This window comes from Argiope bruennichi, chromosome X2, assembly GCF_947563725.1.
Source record: "Argiope bruennichi chromosome X2, qqArgBrue1.1, whole genome shotgun sequence".
Lineage (NCBI taxonomy): Eukaryota > Metazoa > Arthropoda > Arachnida > Araneae > Araneidae > Argiope > Argiope bruennichi.
This window is the reverse complement of record NC_079163.1, coordinates 5551384-5567106: the sequence shown is the minus strand read 5'-3', so window position 1 is coordinate 5567106 and position 15723 is coordinate 5551384. Positions and strand designations below refer to the sequence as shown.

General features: G+C 28.6%; 1 protein-coding gene across 2 annotated transcripts in view; it reads left to right on the top strand.

Annotated features, from left to right (window-relative positions):
- LOC129960777 (DNA mismatch repair protein Msh2-like) overlaps positions 1-15723 on the top strand; it is a 99899-nt gene that overhangs the window by 67445 nt on the left and 16731 nt on the right. For both annotated transcript variants that reach the window (XM_056074409.1, XM_056074410.1), the window contains exons 14-19: positions 1032-1148; positions 10477-10591; positions 11626-11681; positions 12427-12507; positions 12619-12790; positions 13281-13406. In XM_056074409.1, coding sequence (XP_055930384.1) covers positions 1032-1148; positions 10477-10591; positions 11626-11681; positions 12427-12507; positions 12619-12790; positions 13281-13406 — 667 coding nt within the window. The remainder of the gene's footprint in view (positions 1-1031; positions 1149-10476; positions 10592-11625; positions 11682-12426; positions 12508-12618; positions 12791-13280; positions 13407-15723) is intronic.

Sequence of the window (15723 nt, the reverse complement as noted above, 5' to 3'; positions counted from 1 at the left end):
GAAAATGTTAAAATTTCGAAGCGTATGAATACTTTAGTTCATATATTTTTTGTCCTTCATCAGGATGGCGACAGAAACCGGATAGCAGGAAAAAATCAAGGAATTTTATCGATCCGGGAAAAAAAAGTCAGAGAAATTCTTAAAAATATCTAAAAATCAGTAAAAATTGCCAACGAGGTCATTTCATGCCAAGCATGCGCGATCGTGCCATCCCGCTATCATTTCTGTGCATACGAAGACTAATGTGACCAAAACAATTATAGCAACAGCAATCAGGGAGAGCTTTCTATCAAGGATATATCGACTTTTTGGAATTTCATTACAATAAGAATAGCGATAAGTTGATGAATGTGTCTAATAAAATCCTCAATGGAAGTTTCGGAAAGATCGGTTTTCACTTTTCATAGAACAAGTGGGCGTTATTAATTTTGCTTCGATCTGCTATTGAATCTTGTAATTATGTTATACCTTTGTTAAAATATTTTTCTTTGACAACAGTAATGTGAGGAAGAATTTTCGATAAATAAAAATTATCTGTGAGAGGATATGGAAGAACAAAAACTCATTGCAAGAAGAATCGTTTATGACGATATTCAAGCAAATAGTGGAATAAGTAATTTTGAAGTGTCAAAACAACTGATATTAAATGTGAAGAATTCACAAGCCAAACTTTAAGAATATAAGGAAAAGGAAGCTGAAATTTGAAAAGAAAAAAGCGAAACAGGGTGTCAGTTTAAAAATAAAAAATTGAATGCGAAAAAGTTTTTAAACTTTTTAATTCCCTTAAAGCAGTACTGGTTGTTTTAAATCAAGTGTTTTTATTGGTATTTTAATGATTGATGTCCCTATTTTGAATTTAATAATTGTTATTTGTAATTTTTTGCATTTTTTAAGTTACTGAAGTAACGGGTTTTTTCGACTGATAATGAATTGTATTATTCAAGTTTGAATGATTAATGTAGAGATATACAAGATGATAGGTCTTTTTTTCTCCTTTTTTTAAATCCTCCCCTTATTTTATTTTTCTACAGGATTTATACAAGATATATCAGATGCTAATGAAGTTACCATTGTTAAAGAAGGAACTACTTTCATACAGAGGATCACATAGAGCTGTTTTGGAAGAAAACTTTATAAAGGAGTTGCAAGTAATTATCGTATATTTTTACTTTCTTGCGAACAAAATGAAAGTATTGCAATCTTAAAAGATTTATCCTCAATAGTTTAATGAACCTGTGTATTTCGAACTTCCCTAAGACCGACAAAAACTTGTTTTAGATCTATGTATATAATCTGTAGCTGAAAATTGCTACAAGCTAGATTGACAAAATATGTTATGTGAGCTTTACTCCAAAAGTTTGGATATTTTTAAAATTTTGGATGAAATACGTTATCATGAAATCTATGTTTCTAGCATTTGAACACAAATGAAAAATACAAGAAGTTAGATGGATGAAATTTAGTATATAGTTTTATCATTAGAAAGTGTATTTTAATTTTGAATGCAAGCTACGTGTGGGTTGATCCTTTGCTGCTCTATATATTAGTGTGTTTGTGATTGCAGTAATTGAAAAACTTTCAGATAGATAAATGAAATTTCGTGTGTGATCTAGTGACCAAAAATAGAAATCTGTATTGAATTTGGACCTTAAAAGTTAAAAGGAAATTGTCCGGAATGCATATTTGGTTTTCATTAGTCTTGCTGCCATTAATGTAACTTTTTATTTGCCTTTTACATCATCCTGATATAATCCGTCATAAAATTTACAATTGCTGCTTATTATTCCGTAACTCATTATCATGATTAAAGCTCAAAATACATGTTGCTATATAAACATGACTTCTGTTGTGAAAAATATTTTTATGCAAGAAGTAATCTAGATTGACAATTTTTTTCAAGCACTACCCAATTTCTTCATACCCAATTCTTCTGATTAAAAAAGTGTAAATATAACATTTTTAAATTTTGTGTAAGTAATAGTTATATTGTAAATATTTGAAATTTTTAATGTTAGATGAGAGTTCTTAGGGGGGCGTCAGTAAATTCAAAATGTAATCAATTTTGACAATTATTTTATTTTACATTAAAATATTTAATAAACACGGCAAAAATGATGTACTTAATAAAATATGGTTGCATATTTTATGTTTTTATTGGTTATTATATTCAAAGAAAAAAAATTAAATAGAAATACAAAAAATTGTCAAATCTATGGAGCAAGGCTCTTAACTCATTATTGTTCCAAATTTTATCCTTTTCTGTCTAGTAATTTTAAAGTTTCATAGCCATATCTAAAATAGTGTTGAACAGCCCGACTTTTGCTTTTCTTAGATTCAACTTTATGAAAGGATTCTGTGATAATGGAGGGGTGGGAAGTCGCTAAAATGAAATGGAAATCGGTTCATGCCGTTCAACACTGCTTTTGATTAATTAATTTTTTTCTATTTAAAAAGATAAAAATGAGCGGGAAAAGGTGCATGTAACAAAGTATTCCGCTTAATATTTCAAGTGAAGTTACATTTAAATTCTAAAAGTACAAATGGGAAAGAATTCCAGTTATAGAATTGTTTCTTGAGATGTTTAGTTATTTAAAAATTTCAGAAGCAATGATTTGTAAAATGTGCGAATTTGTATAGTGCTAAATATATGGATGAATGAAACTTTATTGAAATATAATGCAATGGCAACTCCTTGCTTGTGGGCAATGCAATCTTACTAGACTGACAAAATAAATTTTTTTAAAAAAATCAAACGAAAGCTTTTAAATGATTTATAAAGCATCGTTTGGCAGGAAAAAAAGATGCACAAAAGACATTTGAATATTTCTATCATCACCATAACTATTTTTTTTCTTTAGTTATAAAAGCGTTTTTCTGAAAATAAACATCTGTTTTATTTAACGCTAGCCACCTTCGGCAACCAGCTGGTTCGCTAATACTTTAAGCTTCATTTCAATGCATGACGTCCTGTTGGTTTTACGATGCATTTCCATTTTCTATTAACTTCCCTAAAATTCTTTAAGAAGTGGGTGCCTCCTTCAAACCATCTGACATAAAGGCTAACCTAAGAAAATGTAAAATTTGTCATTTTTCTGCATATTAATAATTTTAAATATGAATTTCAGTCTTTTGCTTTCCTGAAATCTGCTTTGCCAATAAATGTTTGTGTTAAAAAACAAAAATTTAATTTCACTATTTTGCAAGTTTTATTATTTTTTATATTTTAATATCGATAGTATTTTGGATTGTAAACCAGAAATGAAAAATATCTGCAACTTTAATAGTGACATATCAATAACTATAGTGCTCTTCTAGAATTCTTATATTTCTGTAATAGATCAGAATTCTTACTATTTTTTTATTCGTATTGAAAAATATATTTAAAATGGTTTTTTTTTTTTTTTTTTTTTTTTTTTTTGAAAATTGTTAAAGATAGAAAAAAATATACATCAAAAAGTTGGTATTATTGAAAATTGATTTTTTTGAATTTTAAGATGATGTAAAATTCAATTTTTGTACTGTAATATTTTCTGAAGTTATCTCCAGAAAAGCACAAAATTGCGCTTCATTTTTAATGAAAAAAAAATTTAAAACATCGTACAATAATGTGTAATCCCATTCCCCAATATATGTGTAATGTCAAATTTTGTGGCTAGTCAAAAAGGGTCTAGTTTGTCAATTGCCAACATACAGGCTCACACATGTTATTATAAATAAAGAATAATAGCTAATTTTAAATCTTATCCAAATTTTTGGTTTATTTTAAGAATTGCACCTTGAGAGTGTTGTTTATTATTTATTGTAATTAAATATTCAATTGAAAGTTTGCATTTTGACTTCTTATTTAGTCATGTTTCATCTATTTAAATGGTAAAGTGAAATAAAAACTATATAAAATAATCGCTCTTGGAACAGAGTTACTATTTAGGTAAGTATTAACAGAATGATGTGTTTGCTATATTTGCATGTATTAAAACACACCTTAAATATTTTTTTCTTGTATATCTTCATTTATTTTGAACTCATTTGTCTGAAATTTTATGTCTATGGATTTTTTATCATGCAGAATAATTTGAAAGACAAAAGATTGAAATGTTGTAATTGGGAAATCTTGCATTGGTATAAATATTATGTAGATGGCTCCTTATGAGAATGCTGTTTACATATTTATAAAGAGAGCGTACTCCTATTTGGAATAACATATTTTCCATGAACTTCACTTTTATAGGATAAGAGCTGTAAGACGCATTTAGTTATTTTTTTTTGACGAACTGTACGTTAGTCACTCTCAGGCTTTATTGCTGTCTGTGTGATAGGTCCTAAGGGAGCAGATTTATATTAGGATATATTAATAAAACATACTATACTGTTTTAACAGACAAGAAAGTTGAAGAGGGATTGCTCCATTGATATTTTCATTATCTTTATTTCTGCATAGCTACAAATTAGTAAGATCTGTAACACATGAAAGACACACATTTGAGATCAAAATATTGAATTGTGATTTTCTAATCATCTAATTTTTTTTTCTTTCGGCTATGGAAATATGATGCCAGTTTTCTTTGTTTACTTTTATATATTATTTTTGATTTATGTGTATTGTTTCTTATTGAGGAAATTAGATGTTTGTTTTAAAATTATCCTGGACATTAATTCATTGTGCTGTATAGTCTTTTTTTCAAACACTATGACTGCATCAAGTAATAAATCTGCTAAAAAAAAGAGAATTCAGATTGTAAACTAGAGGAAATATTTATATTAAGAACTTTTTTATATAGCAATTTTTTATCTAAAAAATCTCATATTGCAAAATACATGAAAGGCTTAGTAATGAAATCTGTTATTTTATTTTTAATATTTTAAATTCCTTTCCATGTCTTCCCCCTAGACTTTTTATTTATGTTTTGTAGCATTTTATTTTAGATATACAAATGTATCATTTTTTTTAAAGGGCAATGTCTTAAACAGAAGTAATCCTTTGCTACAAGCTACTGTACCGAAGAATGGAATACAAGATTTAATTTCAGCCTATATTTTTATGAAAATGAATTGATTAGATAATTACATTTTAATTATTTATTGTGCATATTTTTACAAAAATTTTAAACGAAACTCGCACCCAATCATTGCACAATGAATGTAGTGCCTTATGGATTATATGCTTTTTTTCTCTCTTTCTATCATCATTGTTTTAATAATGTGAATGCCATGTAAAGCTTGATGTTAACTTTTCATTCCTCATCATATTTATTTTTAAAAATTTTCACTAATGTTTTGTTTGCATGGTGCATCCTAAGACTGATATCCTAGGAGCCACTTGCTCACCAGTCACTACACCACTTCTCACATGGAATTCAAATTTTTAAAAAATTATCGGTCAGTTTCTAAGTAATATCTTGTATAGGCATACTGAATAAAAACTTTTAGTTTGAAATTGTGCACATCAAGGAGTGAAAATTCCTTTATAATGTACATTAGAAAGAGAAATGAGTAATGTGCAGGGTTATAACAAAAAATTATTGTAAAACTATTATAATTTGGCATATGGTTGTTTCAATATATTGTAAAAATGGTTATATTTTTAATAATAACTATTGTCAGTAAATGTCACTTTCTCTTGGTAGAAAAATGTCAATGAAGTATTCAAATTCTCACCATGTGTTGTTCAACATTCGATTGTCACTAGGTGCAACATTTGCGATCATCTATTTGAGCGTATCAATATCCTCAAATGTTGTTGCAAACATTTTGTCCTAAACATAACCCCAAAAGAAAAAAAATCTGGTGGAACAATATCGGGTGATCATGTGTCTCATGGACCCCTTTTTCGCGATGATTTCCTTAAATCACTATTTCTACATTAATTACTCCGTCAGTTGGACTAAAAAGAATAATTTATGAATACTATTCCATTATAATAGATGTTATTGTATGATATGCAGTAGTTCTTAAATAATTATTTTGCAATATAGGAAAGATGTTGTGACTACCTTGTGTATCAAATGCATAATTTATAATAATACTTTCCAGAGTTAAATCATATTCCTTCGGGTAATAAAAAGTGTTATAAAAGACAAAAAATAATTATATTTAAGAAAAACTCTTTCGCAATTCAATTAAGTCTGACATTGAAACAAAATAATTTATTTCAAATATGTATATTTGAAATATTTTCGTTTTTTTTTTTTTTTTTTTTTTTAAAAATTTTATTATGAGCATTCAATTGACAGAACTATTTTAAACCTATTAAAGCAAATCATTTTTGTAAGCAAATAATGCACAGAAAAGAAATGCCAAATAATGAAAAGAGAGGAATTGAATAACTCGGAACTGTTACAAAAAACTCAATTTATTCAAACAGCAATTTAAAAATGCAGCAAGAGGAAACTAAACTAAAAGACATAACTTTTAAAGTAAAACTGGCAAAGAATGATTCATTCATAATATATAGCTGTTTCAATAAACATTATATAATGAATAAATAAACTGACATTAAAAAAAAATAATTATTTATAAAAATTACAAAAATTAAAAATTTATAAAAATTTTATTAAAAATTATATTAAACTTACTTAATTAAAAAAAATGCTGGAGTTAAGTTTTTATTAAATAACAGTCAATTGCGGAAGGGAAATAAGGACTTCAAAAATTATTTATTCATGATCGCTGTTGACATAAAGTATGGCTGCATGTAACTAATGCAAACAAGTTAGAATTTTTTTTTTTTTTTTTTTAAACTTCAAACTTAAACTAAACAAAATAAATTCCTCTTATACAGACGGCTTTTTGATATTATACTCATTAGAAATTCAGGCAGTGTTAGTAAAATATTAACTGCCGATGAATTAGAATTAAAAATATTCAAATTAGCGAAGTTACTTAAAAATAATGAAGACATAACGCTCGTTCTTAAAGGTAGATTTAATGAAGTCACTATGTCGCAGAATTATTCTTCAGCTTCTAATACCTTTCTACGGTGAAACGGATTCGCTTTTTCCTAATGCACTGTCATAGCATCAATAACAGTTTGAAATATTTACCTAATAGGAAGTTAAAGGTTTCTGAACTGCATTCCTCGGCTATAAATCTATTAAAGTCCATGTACTTCGAACCGAAAGCATCCTTGAATTACACCAGTGATGAACTGGCCAATTAACCAACGACGAGTGGGCATTCTTACAAACACAACAGTATGCTCTCCACCTTGTACAGAAGAGATTGTGTATATGTGAAAGACCAAGAGAAGAATTTGTTTATGCAGAGAATTGTTGCAACTTCCTGTCCCTTTTCTCAAACTTATAAACAAAATAGCAATTAGAAGAGGTTGTGTGTTACAAACACACAACCTCTTCAGTACAAGGGTCGAATGTTACAAGTTATAAATAATGTTCGGTACAAGGTAAAATGGCCCTCCCTGGTCGAAGGGCCATTCCGATCCGTGGCCTAAGGATGCTGGGGCCATTGCATGACTAAAGAGAAACTGTCTCTCTATGCGAGGAAGAGCGTTCTTTGTGAGAGATAGTTAAGCAGTGTGCTTTCTTTTTCTCTTTTGCAGCAGCATTTCAGCATAAAACTAATAGCTTTAAATAAATGGACCAATTAGGTCAGCAAGGGAATTTAAAATACATGGAAAAAATCTTAAAATTAATGATAAAAAATAAAGCGATACTGAATTTTAATTTGAATAAGTTCGAGTACATTATTTGTAACACTCAAGCGCGTGTCCCTATTGAAAGCTGTCGACTGTAAGTAGATTCTGCTCATGTTCTTACCAAATCTGTTATGTTATTTATATGTTGATGTAAAAGTATCAAATGAATTTAATTGTAGTTCTTAGCTAGTTATAAAATTTTAATTTCAAAAATTATGTTATTTGGAACTATTTCTTTCAGAATAATAAAAATTTTATGCAAGCAGATTTAAAGAGATATTCCAGTTATTGCTGCTGCATGTCACATAGCTAATGCTTTTAATTTTTGCTAATATTGAAATCTTTGGCCTGGTGATCAGGTCTCAGATCTGGGGCTGAAAGTTTCCTGTTTTGAAATAGATTCCACAGTGGACCAGATATATATTTAATTCACCAGAGTCGAATGCCTTCGTGTTGGTGTGGCACAGAAGTTAAGGCTGGTGGGTTGCGATATGGTTATACTTAAAAATTGTGAGGTTTGTTTCAAAATAGCCCTTTTATTTCTTCAAAACGGACCATAAATATAACAACTAAATTCATTGGCATTGATGCTTTGTAAAATGACAGCAGTTTTTTTATTTTTATTTTTATTATGGTTTCAAGATGTTATTAACAAAGGTTTTTCATCTGCATTTGCATATCAATTACTCACAGTGAAGAAAAGCTATCAGATCTCATAAAATAAATGAATATGTAAAATTCCGAAATAATCTGTATGAATTTGTCATCTCTGTAACCTCGGTGGGTAATCTCATTTAATAGTAGCTGTATCCGGCCACGCCTTGCTGTCGCTCAGTCTGATTAAATAGAAAGGAAAGAAAAGACAACGCATGTTTTAAATAAGATTAATTTTGCTTGTGGGTATACTGTTCCATTGTCTGTGCACATATAGAGATTGTCTAGTTTGCCGGCAACAGAACACCCAACAAATGATTGTCCATGTGAGAAGAATCCATATCTAGATCTAAACCGCAGAATTCAAAAGATTAGTTCAGAGCTATGTTGACGATGATTAAAAATGCCATTCGAATTGATAATCGCAATTTCTTAAATTGAAATGTCATTTTTGTTGGAATGACAGGAATGCGAGGACTAAGGATATCTTCACCATTGAATCCTTTCAAGATTGTTGCTTTTACGACGTTTCTCATTATTATTATTTTTATTTTTTACTGCAAACCTTGGCCATTGCAAAGCTTTGGTTGATCATTGGAACGCCGATTTTCAATTGCAGTATGTGCGATGACATCCCTGACAGATTCGAGTGAATTAAAAAGTTCTGTTGGGTAATTAACCATTTCATTTGCTTCCACTATAATGTCAATGGACGTATGTAACTGCCTCGATTTGAATGTTAAACTAAATAATGTTAAGCTCATAAATGTCTTTGTTCCTGGCCGCAAGAATAGCTTATTCACTCAGCTTATTGGGATTCTGATAAAAGAATATCTCAGCTTATCAATTGTTTTGCAGTTGGATACGCATATTTGTAGTTAATTACAACATCTTTACGCGTCGCCATATAGTAGATTATTTCAAGCAAGCAGTCATTTCGTCCGTTGGTGTCAATAAAGGAATTATTGAGAATGTTTGCCTGAAATGTTCTGCAAGCAATATTAATGCATGCATGGTGGGACATTGCAGTCGAAATTCCGAGGAATATTTCATCACAAATAATAATCCTTGCGGCTTTTAATAAGACATGATTTGAATGAGCAGACGTAGTGTTCAACATTTTGAAATAAACATCTGTGGGTACCTCCTCCTTCTGGGGACTTGAATGCAAAATGCCTCCATACCAATATTTTTAATCAGTTCAGGTGGGGGAATAGGTCATTACACAAAATATCGAAATTTTTTTTACATTTGAATGTTTTTGTATTACTTATGTAAGTTTACCTTTTCAATTTTATTTGTAATTTTGCATTGCATTGAAAAATCACATGATGAATACTATTCACAACTTGTAAATATTTATATCTCGTATCATGTAAGAATTATTTTAAAAACTATCAAATTGCTTAAATTATGATCAACATTATTATTTTTAAATGCAGTTCCTTATTTCATAAGATTCCTGAATTTATAGTCAATGAATTGCACATACATGCTGTGATTCTGTTATCTCCAAGCAGTATCTTAGAAGTTCCAATATTAGTTGTCGTTTTTTAAATAAAATTTTAAATTCGTCAAGAAATATTTGCAAAAAATGACAATTGTTTAAGATGGGGGGGGGGGATGCAAAGTACTGTGGGTACTGCTGTTTCACTACCCACTATGTAATCTGGCCGCCTAGAACTTAATATTTCTTTCACAGCTCGAAAGAGCTACTTCAACTTCTGTTAATCTTTATGTTTTGTTCTTGTTGTAGAATAAATATACTCTTGTTCCTATTAAAAATGCTGTAGCGTCGTTTCTTGAAGCTCTTAACATTTAAAGTGGTGGAATCATCCCATACCCCCATAGTACTGCTTACATTCATTTGCTACAAAGGATGAAATTATTATTTATCAACAAAACATATCTGCATAATTAGCATTTTTTACTAAGAATAATCTTTACAAGAATATTCATTACCTTTCAGTGTAATGTAAGCATAGTTTTTTGCAATTTTATATTCTTTACTTTGGTGAAACTATGATGAAATTGCTATAATTAATTAGATGAAAGACTCGCAGTAACCTTCCCCATCCATTTAAAAAAAATTGAGATTGTACAGTGAAAAATAAAACTATATTTTTAACATATCATCAATATTCTATAATGGTTATATATTTGTGTTCTAGGAAAGAATTGAAGAGTGTGACAACTTTACTTCAATGATTTCACAAACTATTGATTTTGACGCAATTCAGAATAGAGAATTTATAATTGTTGCTGAATATGATGAAACTCTTCTGGGTAAAATTTTTTTTCATGTTTTTGCATGGAGTTTTAATTAATTTAGGTACATAAAATACATAAAAGCAATACTTGATTTCTTCTTAACCTTATAAAGGTTATTTCTTTCTTCACTGAAATTTATTTTTCTGTGCAGTGAGATTTTATAAATTGACCAAAGCTGTACAATACTTACAGTCAAAATATAAATTAATTTAATCGTTTTATAATGTAAAATTCTCTCTGGATGTGTGATACCTTGTACATAAAATAATTGCCTTCAGTTCCATCCACAGATACTAATATCAGCTTCAGTTTACTTATATAAATCCTTATTTTTAATATCTAGTCTTGTAAAAAGTGGACAACAGCTGCAACTGTGTCATTTTGAAATTTCTTTGTGTCAAACTTCTGAAGTAAAAAGTCTTTATTTAAAATTATTCTTTGAAAAAATTTTAAAATGCAAAATTATCTTATTAATTGGCATGTTTTAAAGGAATCTGAATCTTATGAGGACATGTCAAAAAGTTTATGCTAACCCATTTATATTAATGTGTCACTTTCTAGTTTATATCGTAGGTTTTCACTTCTGACTCAAAGCTATTGTTATGGGTTGTCTTTTAAAATCACTTTTATAAAAGAAGCATAAGATTTGGGTAATTTATTGTGAAGAAAGTCTTATAAAGTATCATCACTGAAAAAATAGTCTTTAAAAATTTTCGGGCCACTCAATATTTTTATTTTAGAAAATTCAACCTAATGTAGAATAATCATGTTCATTTTTCTTCCCACTTCTCATCAGCTCATTTTTCTTCCCACTTCTAGCTTTATGACAATAGTCATAAAAATTTTCAAAAATGCATTGCATGTGCTGAAAATCAATACATTATTTCAGTAACCATTTTTATTTGTTAAATTTTTTAAAAAATGTTAATGGTATTTGATGGCGTTTAGTGAGATATGATTATTGTAGTTTAATTACGAAAATTGTCAATTTGATATCAAAAATATTTGTCTTTATATATTAATTTATAGCAATTAACTCATTGTTCTAGATTTGCGGAAGCAAATGACAAGGCTGAAGAATTTTATGGATTCAAACCTGGAGAAGGTAAAATATTTATTATTATTCATTTTATTCGCTTTTAGCTAATAAACTTTGTTATATATTACTTTTAGTCGGTTTAATAAGCTAATCCTTGTTTTGAAACTATCCTATAAATGCCTTACAATTAGATATACATTTCTCTATTTTTAATGTAAATAAATGGGACTTGTGGCAATTTATCATGCACATTACCTTTTTTCTATTTGAATTTCAGCTGTAATGCTTTGTTTTAATATTGATTTATACAAGCAAAGTGAAATATCTTCTTATATGTCATTAACAATTTGGTATAAAATTGTCAAAACACATTTTTTCCTTTTGAAATTATATATACTTTAAGTAATTTAACTGGATCGTTTTATACTTCCTATCTGATGGTGCAAGCACAATCGTATAGTTATTTAGTGGAACAGAAATCTTCTGTAATAGATTTACTATGGTACAAATAAGACTTTGTGACTACAGTCTTATTCATATAAAATGTTGTTGTTACGAAGCTTTTTTTTTTTTTTTTTTTTTTTATGAAATTAATGGTCAAATTATCGGAATTTTTTTATTATATGTTTTATGTATTTGATGTTGACATTAATATAAAATATTTTGTGCCTTATTCTTCAACTTGAAATTATTTCTTACTCAAGAAACTCTCAATCGCTCTGTCTCTTAAATATTATTCGTGTGGTATTAGTGAATATTAGCCCTTTGTTATTTTGTTGCAAATGAATGTATTAACAAGTGATTTCTGCAGGTGAAGAATGATCTTGGACTTCCTACTGTAAGATTGGAATCATTTGAAAAGTTAGGCTTCACTTTTAGACTTACTTTAAAGGTAAAGTAATATGTGAATACTATATTATCAGTACATTTAAAAAGGTCTTTTCCCTGCTTGTATTGGTGTTCTTTTTCTTCAGTAACTAATATTTCTTTTATTTTCTTGTAGGAAGAATGCCATTTAAGAAATAAGAAAGGTTATATCACAATTGATACACGATCATCTGGAGTACGATTTCAAAGTCCCGATCTTAGATCATATAATGAGCAATACAATTGTTTAAAAGCAGATTATGAAGAAATACAGAAAAAAATAGTGTATCAAATAGTTGAGGTTACAGGTATTTTTATTTGTTATATGTCAAATCTATTCTTTTACTTTATTTTTTTAAAAAAAATTATCAAGCATATGTTAAATAAATTTTTAAATGTTAGATATTTTCCCCCAAAATTTCAGTAAAGGAATTTTTTATATTGTTTCTAGACAATATTGTTTTCAGATAGTTTTTTTTTTAAATGTAGAATGCTTGATATAATAGAAAAACTTCTATATAGAAAACTATATAGAACTATAATAGAAAATGCATTGTAGGTATATTTCATTCCAATCAACTGGTTATGGTTTGACTTATCAAGGGCATCTCTAATACACTCATGTATTTTCACATACTAGTAGATATAAATAATTCCAATTGAATCATAATTTTTAACTAGATGTATTTTTACAATCTCTGAATTCAAGTTAAGATTCTTTCGTTTAATTATTATTTTAATCCTATATGTTTATTTAATTTCTATATTCATTTAAGTAATATGTTTTTGCTATTTCAGCCTCATATATCCAACCATTAAAACAACTTGGTGCTACGATTGCATGGCTTGATGCAGCTCTATCTCTAGCCCGTACTGCCACCAAAGCTACTAAAACATATGTACGTCCTAAACTCAAAGAAAAGGGTATGTATATTTTATTTAATTAATATTTTTAATTAGTTATCTTGAGGTGTTAGCTCAATCATTAGAAAAGAATTAAAAAATCAACTAATGCATCTTTCGGTATGTTAAAAATATGCTTTTCTTTATCACCATTTCCTAATTTATATATTTTGTGTAATGGTTTACATGTTTAGGATAGGTTCTTTGGACTAGCGATATCGTATGTCAGTCTGCAACTGCGGGAAATGGATAAGTTCTGTGATCTAATGTTAACCACACTATAATTATTTTTGTAACTTGTAGAGCCTTTGAATTTTACCAATGTTATGATTATATCTAATGTGTTGCCTCTTTGACGAAAGCTCATATGAAAAGATTCAGTTAACTCTTATAAAAACTAAACCTAGAAAAATGTAGTTTTCAGTAGTTTCCTAGAAAAATGTAGTGTATATGAAATGGAATAAACATGATATTTTCTCTAAAAAGGTGCATGAGAAAGTTCACTACTAACTTTTAAAACAACTGTATTATTAATTCAAATATTTTGTTGTATTGAAGACAAACAAGGTTCATATATATTGGATATTCATTCTAATCACATCCCAATTATATTTTCTAAACCGTTAGAAAGAGGGCATAGACGTCTAATAGAGAAAAATATCTCAAAATGAAGTAAAACAATTATGTATTATGTACCTTACATCAATAAAATATTTTTGAGATACTAAAATTTTTAATTTAAAAAAATTCACCGTTTTTACTAAAACTGATCGAATTGTGAAAATTAACTTAACTGAACTTAATTCATTTTATTGTAATACTAGCCGCCTTTGGCGACCAGCCGTTTCGCCAATCTTAATGTTCGTTAAAATTTTAATAATTAAATATTTTATGCAATTCCTACTTTAATAGTTTCTTTATCAAAATGTTTTAAAACTTCAAATTTTGATTGTCATATATTTCATTCATAATATTATAAAGGCCTTCAATCATAACGTAATATGTATCTCTCTAATTTTCTGTTAGCAGCCGTAGAATTTATGCTTTAAATTAAAGTGGAAAGAATTAATCTTCAATTAATATAATAATATTTTTTACTGAAACAAAGCATTTTTTTTATAATCTGATTGCTGAAAATAGAGTCACTCAGCGTTTAAACTTTATGGGCACTAAAGAATATCTTTTTTAATTTATGTAATATCTCAAGAATTTGTCAACAAAATTTTCTTAGATTCATTATGAGCAGATCGATTAATTAACAATGTTTAATTTTAAATGCATCAAACACTAAGAAAATAAAACGAATCGTTTAAAATAAACGGTTGAAAACAGGTTTTAAAAAAACTACTTAAAAAACGATGTACTTAAAACTATAAGCATATACAAAAAATATATAACTAGCATAAATACATTTTAATTACAAAAGCATACAACGAACCTAAAAATAATTTAAATCCAGTCCGCATCCGTTGATAATAATTGTCAACACAATGCGGAATTCAGAACACAATGCGCATGCGTGAATTTTCAACGCCAGTTACGTAACGCAAATACGTGATTTTTTTCTTCGCCTGTTGGGGTAACGCTATGCGGATTAGAAATTTTTAATTTCCTTTATTCTGTTTTATTTTAATTCAAAAGTACTTCAGAATGAATCTGAAAGATCGATTAATTAACAATATTTAATTTTAAATGCATCAAACATTAAGAAAATAAACAGAATCGGTTGAAATAATCCGCCGAGAAATCTTAACCCTAGCCTCATTACTGTTGGGAGGAAAAAAAAAACTGAAGCCTTACTCATTTGGCGGTGGGGAAAATGGAAGATTTTTTTGGCGGGAAAGTTAGTTTTTAATTAATAATTAAAAGTCTAATTAAAAATTCGAAAAAAGGAACCCCAGGTGCATATTCCCAACCTCCAAGGTATACATGTACCAAATTTGGTAGCTGTAGGTAAAACGGTCTGGCCTGTAGAGCGCCAACACACACACACACACACACACACACATTGAGCTTTATTATAAGTATATAGAAGTTCTATAATCGTTCAATTTCATATTCAAAAATACTATGTTAATATTGGTGCCTATTTTTCTCTAAAGTTGTTTAAAAAGTCGATAAAATTTGACCATGCACCTTCTTAATGAATATGGTCGCAGAAAAAAAAATCTTATTTTCATTAGCATTATTTTGTTTATGTTGAATTCATATTTGTCTACAACGAAGCAACTTTTCTTGATATGCTTGAATTGCAAAAGAGCGACAATAGCAGCTGCTTGTATTTTTATAACCCTTAACTGGGGAGGTGCGGTCTACGAGACCGCATTTCATTTAGACT